The sequence below is a fragment of the Cygnus atratus genome, chromosome 3, assembly GCF_013377495.2.
Source record: "Cygnus atratus isolate AKBS03 ecotype Queensland, Australia chromosome 3, CAtr_DNAZoo_HiC_assembly, whole genome shotgun sequence".
NCBI lineage: Eukaryota > Metazoa > Chordata > Aves > Anseriformes > Anatidae > Cygnus > Cygnus atratus.
In genome coordinates this window covers 107,294,915-107,312,447 of record NC_066364.1, presented here as the reverse complement: position 1 = coordinate 107,312,447, position 17,533 = coordinate 107,294,915, and the positions used below count along the sequence as shown (strand labels likewise).

Sequence of the window (17,533 nt, the reverse complement as noted above, 5' to 3'; positions counted from 1 at the left end):
TGTTAACAAGGGAGCTCAAATGTTATTCAGGAGCTCAAGTTAAAAGATCTCCATAAATAGAAGCTGCACGCTAACAGGACATAATGTTTTACTACCTCATATATAAAAGATCATTCTGAATGCTACCTTGTTTCATCAGCCCTCTCACCTTGTTTTTTAAAGGAGGAAATTAAATGAAGAGAACTGTCCTCATCCATCATTAAGCCCGGCAGTTTCAGAAACATCCCATTAACACTTCGCTGTGCTTCAGTCACCCACATGGGAAGCTCCAGGACTCAAACCAGCAAGTCCCTGGTCCTAACACCCCCTTGGGAAGAGGCCATCAAAACATACTGTAAAGGCAGTCTCTCCTCTTCCGAATACATTTTCTTCCCTGCCTTCGCAAGACCTTTCCCACCTTGCTTATGCTCCTATCAAGGCAGCAGGGTCTTACGGGGTCATGCAGGCCCCTGGGATCAGATCATAGCTATTATGATGTCTTGTCCTTCGTATGCTGCCTCTCAGCACATTAGCTTCTCAGCCAAGCTGCTTTTTAGTACTTTATTATGTTGTCAGTTTTGCATTTATTGAGCTGCACTGGGCTTTCACTATTTGGATAAATCCAGCTAGCAGTCCCCAGGCCTCCCAAAGGAATGCTACTGCAGGAAATTAATGAATGCACTGTTTTCCCCAACACAGTGCAAATACAGTGCCAGTGATGCCATACTCAGAACCCTTCCTTTGCTGCAGCTTTGGTGAAAAATCCTGCCTTGTCCAAGTACCAAAGTGTGTGTGGTTTCCTCTCAATTCCTTACTTTGTGCTATCATCATCATCAGGCAAATCCCCTGACCCAAACTTGAGAAATCAATAGCACTCAGACAAGGAAACTTACTATTTTCCACTGGACAAACTTTAATTGTCTCAGAGGCTTTAAAGTTCAATGATAGACCATTTAAATTAAAACAAAACAAAACAAAACAAACAAACAAACAAATAAATAACCAACAATCATGCCTTGTCTCTTTATTTGATATTAAAGGGCAGGATTCTTCAGATCTGAAGTGCCTGCTCTGTTTTGACATATACGCCATGCTGGTAGATGTGTAGAGCAGGCAGATAAGAAAGGCAGGCAAGAGGGTGAATGATTTTGGTGCTGCAGAGCACAGAGTGTAGTTCCAATAGGCACTGCTACCACCAGCAGATAGAAATACAAGCGAGTGTTTCCTTGCAGTCACTGATGAGACTTCTAGTGTGACTTTCTGTCATGTTACATTTTCTGCCCTGCTGGGAAACTCAATAATTACTCTGCAGGCACTTCTGAAGACATACTTGTCGAAACAAATGATGGGGCATTAGGTGGTTGTTAGGCACAGGCTGGAAACAGCAAGCCTGTCTCAGGAAGGAAACAAAACCAAAACACCATTGCTTCTCTGGTAAAAACTACTTCTATATTAGTATTGGACAAAAAGAAGAGACTGAGCAATTTTTCAGTGGGAAAGGAAATACTTTCCTGGAAAACAAATCTGCTTCTGTAGAACAGAAATGAATTTCTACTCCTGTTTTTCTTTTCCAGATGATCAGCTTAGGAACCACTAAATTATTTTACCCAATGGGAAATCTGAATGTTCGATATAGCAAGGATGTTTTCCACTCAAAATTTGTATACAGAGAAAATCCCTAGCTGTACTTTGGTCAATGGAACCTGACCATTGTCAATTAAAACCTAGTATATTTTGTCGATCCATTGCTCACTAAAATATCTCACAAGACTACCACTACCACCACAGAGACATAGCAAGGTGGAGAACAGTGTCTCACGCATACACACGACTCTGTTTAACCACCTCCCACCACCATGAGAGGGTGTCTTGACGACATGTGTGTCTTGGTGAACTTTCCTTGCCAGTGTGGGATAATAGCTACTTTGTGGATGCAAAATTAATAATTAGCAGGATATACTTTAGCATTACCTCATGAGACAGGTAAAAGGCAGCAATTCCCAGTGGCCAGAAACAGCAGAGCATGGAGAACACAGTGAGGCCGAGATGGTCTCTTGGTGGCATCATCAGGAAATTGTCTTCGCTTTCGGTGTCACTTGAGTAATCGCTCTGGAATAGCAACGGAGAGAGAAATGTAGAAGTGCTGGCTAATTATATCATTATTTCTCCTCCACCATGGGCCAAGGCCGTGATCATCTGCCCATAAAACTCTCACCAGTCACCCCAGGGCATTTCCTGGAAGACAGGCCTCTAGCACTCATGGTGGAGGCTTCTGGTGTCCCACCCTGGGTTCCCTACCATGCACAGGGCCACTTCTGGGGGCATTTGCACCCTGTTCTTCAGGGTCTGTGCACCCATTCTGCTCTGTTATGGCCCAACAGTGACAGGACCACAGGAGCTGGCATGTCCTCCTGCAGTGTCCACTCCTGATGGTGACATGTAGGAGTGGACACTGTGGCCATGGCATATCCCCCTCCCTGCCCTCCAAAAGTGGCCACAAAGGAATGAATCTCCTGCTTTAGAAGCAGCCTGAGGGGAGGCTGAGAGGCTGAAACCCTTTCATCTACCCCCAGATTAAACAGGAGTGAAGTGGAAGCACAGCTCAGAGGCATGGTGTTATATCTGCAAGTTGTAGGTTGGGATTGGATCTGCTCTGCCATCATGAAAGCTTGGTGAAAGCACCCCCAGCCCGGTGCCACAGTCAGTCCTCTTGTTCTCTCCTACTGCATGAACACCGCTGGTGTCCTCCTTACTAATACCAGGGGATTCCCCACTCCTTATTTCACAGCCTCTACCACTCTCCCGTGAACTAGAAGGCAAGAAATGAGAAATGATCAGAGATTTTGAATAGAAGAGAGAGAGAAGAGAGCCTGTTCTCTGGTTGCTTCTTCCTCACATGCAGGGAGTCCACATGCAACAACAGGCACTGAGGCTGTGGTTATTCCAGAATTTGGAGTAAGAGCTTTGGTGCAAGAAGGGTCCCACAAAGTTTTTAAGTCACCCTGGGAGCACCTCCAGTCTGAGATGAGGTGGCTGAAAATCTTCTCAAAAATCTTCTGGGGTTTCTTGTTCTTTACTGATTGTAGGAGAAATGCTGTGCAGTACTTAATGAAAGAAAGACACTGAAAGATGTCATATTTAGAAACTTGTCCTTCTGTGCATGGGTCCTGTGCCTGGCCTTTTAGCCAAAACAAGTGCTAAACTGATATTCTTCCACCAGTGAGTTATAACCTAGAAATTCCTGAACAGACTGCTAGGTGTCCAAGATGAAAGTGAAATCATATGCAAAGGGGTAAGTTTCTAAATGACAGCCGACTACTAGTGAGCCACGATTAAGAAGGACCCAGAAAATACAGGCAGCCTAATGATATTTGAAAGACTTAGCATCAGATAAAGCATTTACTTCCTGAACCAACTCATTTGGGAAACAGACAGGTGAGCTGACCCATTGCTTGCTAAGACGGACAGACCACTTTCAGAGGAATTGCTGGCAAACACCGACCACAGACCAGAGAGGCCTGGGCTGTGGGAGGGACATGTTCCCATGCTCTGAGATTGTGGTGCACAGGAACACCTGCATGTGCAAATCAACTCTTTGTGGGACACCCCAGCCTGTTTTGGGAGCCTTGATAACCTAGCATAAATGACAAAGCTCTATTTGGCCCAAACTCAATAAAGTCCTGCTTCTGAAAGGACATCTGCTGATGCTGTTGTACAGCTTTTGAGCTTGGTTACTTACCTTTCTGGTTCAATTTTCAGAACAGAGTGTGTAAGTCACTTTTAATATCAATAATCTTTCATTTTGAGAGTAAAAGAAGGGAGGGGGAGGAAGAAAATCCACATCATTGCTGAAACTGTCTCTTGAAACAGTGCCCTTACCTGAATTTCATGACAGGGAAGATAAAATGGAAAATGCTTTTGATTACCCAGTTGTTGGCTGAGTAGTGTGCTGATATTGTATCTGTGGAGACTACCTGTCTGGTATTTCAAATTGCCTTTTGTTGTAGATCAAGATGAAATGTGGCTAAGAATCTCTAGATAACTTTGATCAAATGATGAACCATAAAATTATCAGTTTTGCTGCTTTTTAGAAAGCATTCTCAGGGTGGTGAAATCATGACATGTTAGACAGTTTCCATGCAAACTTGAGATGTGGCTGTTAGATTGCAAGAGGATAATAGCAGAAGTTTTCTTAATTATGCTAACATAAAAACTCTTGTTGGGAAAGACAAAGTCACTATAGAAATGTACTAATTGAACCGTAGATTTGTGCTGTGAATGCTGTTTTGATGGGTGAAGTCCCTGTAGTATTTATACTAGAGTAGATGATCTTACTGTCACTCACCAAGGGTGACAACAATTCTGATCAGACAATGTAACAAAATGTATCTCTTACCCCTTCTGGATAAATGCTTTTTCCTCCAAGCAAGCATTCCTGCCTAATGTTCTAATTTTCTCTTATAATGTGCTCCCCCACCGACACCCAAGCCTGAGGTTATCTAGACATCTTTCCTATCCAGAAACGTTTTTAACACGGGGAAGCTTTTGACAATCTGGCTGACTGTCTTCACTTGGTCGTGATTTCACAAGGGCTGCACACTGGTGCTGATGTGCTGGATACTAGAGTTGCTGAGAGATCAGAATTTCTGTCACCAGTTATAATTGCTTTGGGTTAACTGACTAATCCTGCATAATCAGGAATATTCTTGTCCACAGCATTGTTCCTTTCATGTTTAACAGCCTCTTTATAAACTTACATAGTACTTACATCATAATCACACTAATCTGACTGAAAGCTTTTAACTCTTGCAGAAGCTAGAGAACAAATTAACTAATTTTCAAGGTTTGGGTGGTGGGCAAAACTGCACAGACAAGCTTTTCTTTACTTAATATTGGTCTGGATGAGAATAAGCAATCTGAATATCAAACTATTTTTTTTTCTTTGCTACAGTACCACCACCAATACATACTACAGCCAAAGAGTAAGCAATGAAATTAAAACTTGTGTAACCAAAAGAAAAAAAAATACTTGGCAAAGAGCATTCCTTTCTTGCTTGAGGTGATGTTCTGTTCATCAGTAGTGAAGAGATCCCTAATTGTTACTCTTGTGGCAACTCCCAGTAACTCCAGGCTTATTACTGAGGTGATAAAGACATGACCAAGTTATCTTCTTTGAACAAAGCTCCTCAAACAAAAGTCATCACTGTCTTCATGATGCTACAAAAACCTTGGGGTGGAAACAAAGTAAAATACAACCTGATGCAGCTGCAATGCAGTAAGTGACAAGGGACAGGATGATCGTGGCTCATCAAGCATCAGCAGCAACAGCTGACCGTCTCTTCAGGATTTTGAGGGATTCACTCCTTTTCAGACCTGACCACCAGTTCCAGCGACTTACATTGTAACTGTGCAACAACTTTTAACCACAACATGCAGAGAATATTTACAGAAGGCAGCATCTTTCCACTTGAAGTCAGGCTTTGTCTTGGAGACACATCTTTATGCTTTCATGTGTAATCTCTGCAAGGTCCACAGTCACTCCCCTTGCCAAATGCGCTGCTCTCTGCACCCCTTGCGAGATGCTGCTGTGTGAACAAATACCTGTGCAAACAGCCCTGTAGCAGAAATGGCAAATGATCTCTGAGGTTGCTGAGCACACAGTAGAGACTTTCTGCTTTCAGTGGATTCTTTGTAGCAAAAACAGTTATTACAATGACACCAACCTTCCTCATCCTGACTGACTATTGCTGTGTGTCCCTTGCCAACAAGCTTGGAGTTTAGCTGAAAAGACAGCACAGGATAAAGCAGTCTCCAGTTTCAGTTTATCCACAAGCATTTTCATGGCTGTTAGGAGAAAGAGGTGATTTCAAGAGTGCTGGCAATATTGGAGTTGCCAGAACAGGCCTCAGAGGACACCTCCCCAGGGCATGAAATCCTGCAGAAAGCACAGCATGACACAGAATGACAAAGAAGGAAAGCAGCTCTTTTTTCTCCTCTCCTCTCCTCTCCTCTCCTCTCCTCTCCTCTCCTCTCCTCTCCTCTCCTCTCCTCTCCTCTCCTCTCCTCTCCTCTCCTCTCCTCTCCTCTCCTCTCCTCTCCTCTCCTCTCCTCTCCTCTCCTCTCCTCTCCTCTCCTCTCCTTTCCCTTCCCTTCCCTTCCCTTCCCTTCCCTTCCCTTCCCTTCCCTTCCCTTCCCTTCCCTTCCCTTCCCTTCCCTTCCCTTCCCTTCCCTTCCCTTCCCTTCCCTTCCCTTCCCTTCCCTTACTCCAGATGGGACTCCCCCACACCAGCTCTTTGACTCTCTCTTATGCCCACATTTCTAAATGGTGCACACCTCTGCAGCCCTACACTTCATTAGGCATAAGTGATGTGGGCAGGACATAAAGCAGACTGTTGCAGAAACTGAATGTAATGAAGGATGAGTAGGAGAAATAAACTTTGTTGGGAGAAGGGAGGTATCTACTTCCCAGACACGGAGTTTGTGGGATTTTGCAGAGCTGGAATTTGGGTGCTGGACAATCTGATGGGAAACCTTGAGTTCTACATTCAAGGGGGGTGCTTCTGGCATTTCCCAAATGACTAGGAGCAGAAGTCAATCAATCAGTCAAATTTGGAAGCAGAAATCACTCGGCACAGTGCAAGGCATTCAGAATCAAAAGGATTCAGAAGATTCAGAATTCAAAAGGATTCAGAATCAAAAATCCATGTGCATCATGCCGCAGGAAATCTTTCACCGAGGAAGAAGGTAAAAAGGCCAACTTCACTTGTAAGATAACTTTAAGATGCAATTTCATCACAATCTCTACGTGCCTCTGTGAGTAGATAATTTCTGATCAGACAGCTCTGTTGTTTGGCAGAAAATCGTAAGAAACCCCAGTGACTGAAAGCAGAACAGAGGAAGAGCAGACACAAGGTGCAGATTTTTAACAGAGATGGTGATGAACACTTTTCTGCAGTTGTAATGGATTTTCTATTACACAAAGACCTTTTTTAAATTGAAGCTAGCTATCCCTAAAAGCTATGTGCTTTACCTCAGCTGAGACATTACGAGCAAACAAAGGCTCTCCAGGCAGCCTGCCATGGGCTGCCTGTGACATACTGGAGGCTGGACCTGAGGGTCACATAGTTCCTTCCAGCAGCTAAATGCTGGTCACATTGGTGAAGTCAGACAACGAGGTCTGCTGTGAACCACAGCTGCCAGCAATCTTTGATGGACTTGCAGGAAACAGTCCTTTTGGCATGACTCTATTTTTTTTTTTTTATTATTTATTTATTTTTCCTTCAAAGCAGCCGATTCAGCAGTAACACACAGACTGCACACAAAACTGATTTCTGGTATGGACATGTGTGTTCTGCTTCAGATCCAGATGGTCCTGTGGTCAGGCTTTGGCAAGGACCAACATGATGCAACTGTAAGATAATGTGTGCTCTGTTTCCCTCCTCGCAATGCCTAGTTTGGTAATGTGGTTAAACATGAGGCCCTATTCTGACCAGTGCTCTCCATCCCTTTGCTCTTCTGCAAGCAGTCTGCATTGCCCTCACTGCAGCAGATGGTGAAGGCAGCACGCTGGAAGGTAGTTCTCCCAGCAAAGGCTGTATTCTATCACCGTTCTTCCTCAATGCACTTGCTTGTCACTGAGCATCACCTGGCTGATGCTTTCTTAGTGGGTGATGTCTCTAAAGCCTGTTGCCATCACGGATTCTTTGGCATGTCAGTGTATAATTTATTTACTTATTTATTTGCTGTTTATTTCATTTACTTTTACCATTTTGAGTTTTCCACTTGCTCCCATTCAATTTTAAAGGTATTTAAATGTTCTGTAGTCCACAAACCCTGACCTGGTGCAAATTCCTCTTGCTTCCTCAACTCCCAGTCTAAAATGCCTTGCCAGTCAAGCAGCCAGCCTTCCAGAATGGGCTTGCAGGTGTCTCTCCTTACTTAGAAAGCTTTTTGTAAATCCCCTCACAATGCCAAAATGTTACAGGAGAAAAAAACAAAAACAAACCTTGGTGCAGATGTCCAAGCCCATTCTTCCTCCTGAATTTTGTTCAACTACCTTGTGATGCTCTCTAGACACCCACAGCCAGTCTGTCTATAGCTCATCTGTAACTTACACTCAACACATTGCCTCTGGAGGGCGATTAATGCAGAAAGCCATAAACAAATCCATACAGGACCAGGCCAGCTGCCATAGTCTCCTAAATCACACTCCTTCTTTTGGAGAGCAGTAATAACAGCCATGAAGTAAATATCCCTGATCTTTGTGTGAGTGACAGGGGCTTCCACCCAGAACTCCCGAGTTCACTGGGAAGGCACACTTTAACTGAAAAAGTAACATTACACAGCTCAAGCTAGGGGGGAAGTGACCCTCCACAGCTGTCCTCTCGTCGCTTTGCAGCTGACACAGCTTTCTTAGTGCTCTGCTCCTCAGAGATGTGTGCCCCATCCCCACCTTCTGCTAATGACAGCGTGCGGCTCACCCACAGCTCCTGCTGCTTAGGGGCTGGAGGCCTGTACAGTGTCAGTCCAGCAACTCAGGGGAGTGATGATGAGAAAGAGAATTGCTCTGGGACCAGGCTGCCATTAGCAAGATTCATAGAAGGGCACTTGGAGACTGCTGGACGTGACTTCCCAGCCATGCTCCCCTCACCTAGGGCTAGCTATTAAAGGTTAATATCCCTTGGCAAGGCTCAGTATCTCCAGACTCCAGTGGCTTCTCCTCTAAGGGAAGAAAATAAATCAAATGCAAATGAAGTGTAATTTCTCGTGTAACCTGTTAATAATGTGCCTGTGAAGGAACACAGGGGCATAAAGCGTGTCCTATGGGGTCAGGTCCGTTGATCCCTGTGCTCTGCCCCTGACAGAAGCAGCAGGACATTGTTGTGCAGGGAGCTCACATAAACCTGGACACTTTGCAGCCCATCCCTTGTGCTTTCCCAGCATCCACAAGTGTTGTGTGAAAGATATTAGAAAGAAAAACTGTGCCAATTGCTTTTAATAGCTTTTTATGGATCCCTTGTCCATAAATCAGTCTAATCCTTTTTGAACTTGCTGTTCCTCCACCACTACCTCCTGTGACAGCAAGTTCACCAAGTGTTCACTGCCACGTATGTGAAGAACAATTTTAAGATATCTGTGTTAAGGCAATCTCTCGACAGTTCTCTCAAGTTTCTCTCAAGTTTCCCCAGCTTCTACTATTGCAGATTTGCTGAGCAGCAGGTCTGCATTCACCTTGTCCTTCACCTTCATGATCTTGTGCATCCAAGAGGTTCATACACCCCTCGGCTTTCTCCTCTACAAAATGGAGAGTCCCAAAATTTCTCACTGCTTTCTGTAAGGAGGCTGCAGCTTCCTCTTGATCATTTTTGTTACCTTTTCCTATCTCCACTACGTCGTTAAGAAGTGAGGACCACAAATACAAATGCCATGTAGATAGTGGGTTGCAGTGAGCTTTTATACAGCAGCAAAATGCTGCCGGTGCCCTGTCTTGTCCTCGGTGGTGTTCCTTATGACATCCAAAATTTTCTTGTCTTATTGGCTTGACCTGCACACTGTGCTCTGAAACTTCAGAGAACTCACAAGTGATCTCTTCTCAGTTTCTTTCCTGAGCTGCAGCTCACAGTTAGAAGCTCAGCACCAAGTCCACATAGATTAGATTATTTTTCTGTAAACATATTAGTTTCCATTTGTTTACACTGAAACACATCTACCACTGTTTTGAGACTCAATTTCATGCAGTCCTTCCAGGGTTCTTCTCCAGGGGGTGGACACCTCCCCAGGGGGTGCCCAAACACACTTTCTGGATTTCTGGTCCCAGGGGAGGCTCAGGACGCAACAGCTCATTTCTTCTCATCATGATGCAGGATAGTCCAAGCCCCTGCAAGCTGGCAGCATTGTGAGAAGACATGCATGTCAGGGGGTTCCCTTGCATAAACCACCTCCATGGCCTTCTCTTCACATTGCAGAAGACACAGGGATGGGAGGTGCTTGTGCATGCTGTGCAGAGCAGTTAGAGGGAACAGGACATGGTTTAGGATCCACCTTCTGTCTCTACACTTTTATGCTCGTGTCAAAGGGATGGGTTTTCACAGCAGCATCCAGAAATTCACAGGGAGAAAAAAAAAAAAAAAAAGGAAGTTTTAGCTTGAAAGCACTACATTTCTTTTCTTCTTTCACTTCCTAGAACATTCTATTTATTTCGCTTTGCAGATACTGTGTCAGACTTCGCTGGGAAAAAAGGTTTTAAGAGAGAACTCAGATGTATTCTTTTATGCGACACATATGAATAATTCAATTTTCTGCCATCAATAGCTTGGATTCCTCTAAATAAGCCATCTATCTAGGGGCTAGGAGGAAGAGTAGCAGGAGTGTAATATGACAAATGATGTTTCTGGATGGCACTGCGTTTACACATGAACTCTAATAGGAGGGTATTTCAGCTAGGAGCGCATGTAATATTTCACTGCCACCACATTTGACAAGTTGTCTGCCCATTAGTTGTGGCATAAAGAACTCATAAGATATTTATAAGCGTTCCAGAGATACCTAAATAGGGAATCGTTTGATTTCGGGGATGGGCACAGAAAGAAGTTTAAAGCTTTGACAGAATGCTTCATGCTTCATGCTTCATGCTTCATCCTTCTGCTTTCATGCCTGGTAATTGCTGGAGCAAAGTGGGGCTGGATATGTTAATGAGAGCTGTTGCAGAAATGTTTTTTCCTCCAGAAAATTGTGATTTCCATATAATGTCATGCCAGGACCTGAGACACACTTCTGGTAAAGAAATGCCAAAGTTAAATACGGCTGCATTGTTGCAGCAAATGCCAGGACCCCTGCTTTGGACATCTCCTGGTCCTCCACTATATCTCCCAGGATTTTTCAGATTCGCTGCACCTGGAGAAGGAAGAAGATGTCTCCTTGTAGGCAAGTTGTTGAAGATATTGATGAACTGGTGAAACCCATCCTGAAGGGGATGACAGGCAGCAGAGCAGCAACCCCTGCAGCCTGGCTGGGTCAGCTCTTCAAACCGAAACCACATCACTGTCAGTCAAAACAGCTGGCTTTTCCCAGTACATTCAGCTGTGGCAAAGTTTTCTGCAAGAAAACAACAATCTTTCTGCTTGTCAAAAGCCTGACTCTCTTCAAAAACAAAACATTGGCAGAAACACACTGACCAGCAGGGTGCATAAAAGCTGTTCCTGTCATGTGTCCACAGACTCCAGGTAAGTATTACATGGTGGGGCTCATTGCAAGAGGATGAGTTAGATATTTCCACATTTCCAAGAAACTAAATATCCAGTCCTGAAACCCCTGAGGCAGGTGCTTTGCACTAACACAGGCAGTGTCAGAGAGATGTGAGCAAGGCCAGAAAAGAAAAAACTCACAACCCCAGGGTTGTTCTGTCTCCCAGAAGACATTTTACTGAGACGCCTGCATTGACAAGCGACCTTCCTTGCCCTGATGTGCATGGCAAGGAGTTAGCTCCCATCTCCAAGAGACCAAAAGACAACAGTTCTTCTGCATGAAGCTTCCCTCTTTATTAAAGTTTACAAAAGGGAAATGTTGTTAGTGTTTTGTTGTAGCTGATGCTATTTTTTCCCCCAGAAGGAAGTGCCAAAGCAGATGTATAAAGACAAAAAAGCCTTAGAAGAACTAAACTCTGATCTGTTCTTAGGCTATGCATCTCCCATCCCTCCATGAGCTGTGGCATGACAGTCAATGTGGCAAGATACTCAGAAATGTGCCATGCATCCTGGAAACAAAATTTGAGAAAAAAAATCCCTTTGAGTCTCTCAGTGTGGAAGCAGAAGCTTGCACCTCTCCTATATTATCCTCTCTTGCTGTTCTCCTAACTTTTGCTCCCAGTCCTTCTACTAAACCTCTCCACCCTACTTTGGATGTATTAGTAATTTAAAAATGCATTTTCTTCTTGTCAGTAACTGGGGGGGGGGGGGGGGGGGGGGGAAAAGCTTTCTACTGGGCCAGACTCATGCTGCATGATTCAGATGCTGTATTTCTCATTTGGACAGATAGGCAATTTTTTTTTATGTAGTTAAAGGTCTAGTATGGTTCATTCCTCCACTTGGTGACTGCTGTCTTCAAATACTTTTTTTTTTTTTTTTCATTCCTGGAGTCTCAGCACATGCAGCTATATTTCTAGCAAACCTCTGTACTAATTAAGCCCAGGGAAGGGCATCCTTACACCTCTTTGTTTACAAGCACAGTAACACAGAAGGACAGGAAGGAGAACCCTGGGAAAATGATGCACACACTGTTGCAGCATGTTACAAGCATTTGCAAAGGCATGGGGAGATAAACTCTCTCCTTTCTCCCCTGGAGATCTTGGGAGGAGGAGGGTGAAGTCCCTTTCCCCAGATCTCCAGTTTTACAGGTGATTTTCTGGCAACGAGTGTTTTCTCTGCAAAGCTGATACAGGCTCCTGTGGTACCAATGGATAGAATGCTGTACATTGCAAAGGCACTTTAAAAATCCCACCAAGAAATGGCAAAATATTCTTGGTACAAAATATTTTGTTGTTGTTGTTGTTCTGCATATTTCCCTGGTCTTTTTTTAGCCCATTCTAGCTAAAGAAAGCCTTGCTGGATTTGGATTGACAGGAGGTAGTTTTTTATTTTTTTCTGCCTCAATGTCAGGCCAGATGTGTCAATAACACCATTAGGCAATTACTGCCTGCTGCAGTCACTTGCATCACAACTGCTGCATTACAGAATCTAGGGCAAAAAGGCAGTACCTAGACCTTTTATTATTATTTTATAAAAATGAGGTTTCCCACAGCCCCTTTGAAATGCTGCAGAAGGGTGTGATTTGAGCTAGCACCATCATGGGCCCCGGAGAGAAACTTCTTGTCTCCCTGCGGAGGTATTGAATACTACATTATTGGCACACACCAGGAAAAACACCTCTCTCTCTATACCTTAGCAATACAGAGAGAAAGGAGAATAAAACAGTCAGGCTCTTGTTGAGTTGCCCCTGTGCAGGGTGAGACACTGGTATTACAGGAGGTGAAAATAGAAGTTTTAGGACTTGTTAGGTCTCAATGGAGAAAAACCCTGCAAGAGAGAACATGAGAAAATAATCTCTAGATCTCATCTTGGACATTCAGGTTGAAGCTATGCCTTTGCTCCAGACTGCCAAATGGTCTTTGCTAGGTTAGGAGCCTATGGTCAATAGTGGAAAAAGTTTTGTAATTAGCAGCATCATGAACACCCTCCATTCCCACATACACTGGCCAGTAAAAATCTACGCTACCTTTGGGCAGCTGGTTTCAGCCAAATAGCCAGAGATTTTCTAAAGTTAAAAATGCATCATTTAAGAAAGAATGAAGTTGATTTCCATAGAGTACCCCATTTGGAGAACAAAATTTATATTACTTTCATGTGAGCAATCAATGAAGCACAGGAACCTAGTGAAAGAAAACATCACATTTGGGGTGTAATGAAGTGTTTTGCTCCATCAGAAAAAAATCTTTTTCAAACGCATGGGATTCATTGTGGCTAGAAACCCAGAGACTTCTGGTTTTGTTTTCACAAAGAGACATGTTTCGTGTTTGAGCCAGTAAGCAAAACAATCAGCTTTATACCCAGCTCAAGTCAGGAGAAAGTATCAGACGATGTTGGTCTGCTGAGTAAGACAAGCTGTGGACAGATGCTCCTGGCCCCAGCCTTACCTGCATTTAAGCACATGGGTCTTCTTTACTTTGTGACCAGCCCATTCACTGGGAATATCCACAGAGTTGGGACTTTACCCAACAAATAAAGATGAGCAAATGCTCACTGTCCTGGATGGAGGAAAGAGCAATACATCTGATCCCAAGAAGACCAGAACTCAGAAGCTGTGCACTTAAGCCCATTATGTTCTCCCCCCCAAGCCTTCCCCAAAGATCCCGAGTGACATCTGACCTCTAGTTCCTGGAAATCCTCCTCCTCCTCCACATCGTAGGAGAGGGTGTGAATCTTGATGTCATCTGCCGAGAGGTCGATGAACTTGCTGTCCGGGTACTCCAGGCTGTCCTTGGTGGGGGAGCGGTCCTCAATGAAGGTGGTTTCGCAGCACTCCGAGCCGATGCTCTCGCCCCACGAGCGCAGCACGTTCTCCGAGTAGAGGATGATGTTGGGCCGGTAGTGGGACTCCACCGTCTGCTGCAGCATGTTGGGATCCAGGAGCTGCTGCACGGGGTCGCTCCTGCCGTTCTCCAGGCAGCTCGGAGAGGAAAGGCTCCCCGCTCGGTGGCCCTGGTACTGCGGGGTTGGGTAGACGGAGACCAGACCATCTCGGCTCTCTGCTACCAAGTTCCTTGTGTTAATTAAACCGTTCCTTTTCCCGGCTTCGGCGATCTTATTGTGCATCAGCACGCTGTTTTGCTCAATCAAGCCATCCATACTGGGAGGTGTCTGAGGGAGCACGGCGGGCAGTCTGTGTTTTGTTGTACCTTAGAGATGGGTCACACTGGGGCAGTGGCCCCCATTTTCCTGAAGAAGAAAGGAAATAGACACCAAGGTGAGGACATAAGCAGTGAATGGCATATAAAGGCACTCAAATTCGCTTGTCTTTAGTATTATCTCAAGAGGAAATACAGCCTCATGTATGCACACGCCTAGCTTTTCAAATATATCTCCATTTGGAAAGACAATAAGTAAAATAAAATAAAATAAATAAAACAAAACATAACAAAAACAAAACAAAACAAAATAAAACCACCAATAACAAAAAAGCCATGAGGTGAACAGGAGCAGATGATAGTGTGTGGTCACAGAGAACTTCCTGAGATGTCTCAGATGAATGGTGGGCCCTCTCAGAGAAGGGCAATGATGCCCCCTCCATCCCCACCCATATGCCACTGTCATTCTGAAGATAATGTCCCCTTCCTCTAAAGGCTCTGATAAGTGAGGTTTAAAAAAAAACAAACACACACACCAAAACTAAACAAAGATAAAAGATAAAAGAACCGTTTTCAGTTCTTGGAAAACTGCAATTACAAAAGGCAGGCAGCTGGTGTGCTCAGCTGTCAGTCTCTTCAGCTACCTTTCACCCTTGGCAAGTGCTTTGCTACCCTTTGAAAATACAGCTGAAGCAAAAAGGAGACAGTTCTCCTTAAACTGACTGGAAAAAAAACAACACCTGAAGGTGAGATCAGATCTGACCCAGATGAATTAAACCTCCTCTGGACAGGACCTCAAATCCCCAGCACTGCTGTGGGTGTGCTACTTCTTCTAATGCCTCTGAGACTGTCCAATGGTGACAGATCAAAGGGTTGTGACAAGGCTGGTCAGCATGAGCAGCCCCATCCTGATTTACCAAACAGGGGCACAACTGCTTGAGCCCCAGGACCTGGTCACCTCCTTTTGCACAGGAAAAACAATTGCTGTCTGTCTCAGCTCACCAACCTGGCTCTGTTTTGTGTGGCTTGCACAAAGGTATAAGAAATCAAAGGGATAGCTCAGAAGGCTAAAAGTACTTTTCCCCGAACCAAATACTTTCTCACCAGGACACCTCTTCTGCTCAGGTGCAGCCAAAGGAATAAGCTTTTTGAAATATGGTTGTACGCATCACGGCAGCAATGAGCTCAGGATTTTGTTTCTGGGCCCAAGCATAGGAATCACATGAAATGTTGCATAGGAATCACGTGAAATGTTTCTGCCTTCAAATACATTTTTTAAGGTTCAAATACACTTGTTAAATTGTTAAGGTAGGATTACCTGTCCCCAAAGTGCTGCTTGGAGGAAAACAAGAATTGCAAACAAACATACATATGTATTATTTTTACTTGATGTTTTCTCTCTATTTCTCCTTTATATCAGAGATCTTCTAACAGAGCAATGGCTAGCAAAAACTAAATGTATTTCCTCTATAAAATTTTAGCCTTCAAAAATTTTCTGTCTCCCTTTTGGCTTACAAGAGATATTTAAACTCCTAAGAGCTGGTCTTCTGCTCTTACACCAGGAATGAAGTAAGAAACTCATTTAATGTGCAAGAAAGCACTTGTTTTAACATGTAGAAAACCCATTTTAATGTGTTGGCAAATAGTTCAGAATTTGTTCTAAATGAGCTGTCAGGAAAGCTGCACAAGTGAAAATATATGATGGTGGGATCCTGTGGAATTTACGCTGCGCTTCTCTGAGCCCCAAACCTGGGGAACATGCTGGCAAAATTAAAACGATTTGCAAATTAGTTTGGAAGCTTGGACTCGGTTTCACCAAAGGAAAGACCTAAATCCCTTTGCAGCAGCTAAGACTGAGAGCAGGTGCTCTGCCTTTCCAAGGAAAACTCCTTTCCATATGAAACTACGTCTGTGCTAAATGAACAGAGGACTGTGCCCTCTTTCCACTCACAGTGGGGTGACACTGAGTAATAGCTTGTGTCAGCACGGACATGGTGGTGTAAGGTGAAGCTGCTTTTGGAGGAAGCAAGAAGAGAGTAGATGGGGAGGCCAACATGTCACACATGTGCCTTAGGACTGGTCCTTGCAGAAATACCATCTTCCATCCACTGCTCTGCAAGCATCATGGTCCCATAAACAGTGCCAACATGCACAGTCTCCTGTAGGTTACTGAGCAGTCCCAATTTCATTGTTTAGGCTCCAGAGGCACAGTGGGACCCTGACACAAATTGAGTTGGGGAATACCTGCTGCTTTACCCAGGTTTGGTGGGGTCATTTGCTAAGGGGATCGTTCTGTCATCTCTCTAACTGTTTGCACATAATCATTCCCCCTTCTTCCACCCTCCCCTCCCACAGAAAAAAAAGGAAAGCACATCACCAGAGGCAGAGGCTGAGAAAAACTCAGTGATTAATGAGTAAGTTGTCACAAGGCTTTGCTCAGTTCCCCCTGAGCCAGCCTGAAAAATGTGCAAGGCTCCCTGACACGTGACATAAACTGTTGGCCCCACTGAAGTCAGAGAGACTTCACTCAAAACTGCAAACTGTCTTAGAGACATTCTTAGCTCTGGCATTAGTCCAAGCAAACAGAGATGGTCAGCAGAAATACTCTACAATTCTGCCACAGATGTAGCAGGAATGGGAAAAAGATGTACAAACCAAATAGATACCCTCCCAGAGAAACAAATGAAAGGGTCAATAATTTGGTCACTGCATCAACGGCTGCAGCAAAGCGTGGGCCAGGCCTTGCTTCTTGGTGAACTCACAACATTCCAACAAATGTGTATTGTCTGGTTTGAGTAGCACTTGGGAAAATGCCATTTTAAAGCAGCTTTATCTCATGCCTTCGAGCTGCACTGTCAGATTCCCTTCATGTTGCCTCTACACTCCTGTATCATCCAGATAATGCTTGGCTCTGGAAATGCAGGTCTCACCCCAGGCATTGCATTGACAGCTATACTGTCTTCATGGAAAATGCTTGCTTTGAATTGGTGCAAATGAGGCTCTGCACACATACTGACACCAGGGCCGGCTGGTGTGCAGGCTAATATATGTTCCTCATGTAATTTTTGAGAGGTCATTTTGAAAGGGTTGGATTATGAGGAAGGTTCACTCCCACCTCCTTAAAGCTGTCTTACATGGCAACGGTCCAAAGTCGTT

General features: G+C 44.3%; 1 protein-coding gene across 2 annotated transcripts in view; it reads right to left on the bottom strand.

The window, feature by feature from the left end:
• Positions 1-17,533, bottom strand: part of SYNDIG1 (synapse differentiation inducing 1) — a 72,564-nt gene that overhangs the window by 45,125 nt on the left and 9,906 nt on the right. For both annotated transcript variants that reach the window (XM_035561777.2, XM_035561783.2), the window contains exons 2-3: positions 13,899-14,468; positions 1,951-2,088 (exon numbers count right to left, since the gene is read on the bottom strand). In XM_035561777.2, coding sequence (XP_035417670.1) covers positions 1,951-2,088; positions 13,899-14,378 — 618 coding nt within the window. In that variant the 5' untranslated portion in view covers positions 14,379-14,468. The remainder of the gene's footprint in view (positions 1-1,950; positions 2,089-13,898; positions 14,469-17,533) is intronic.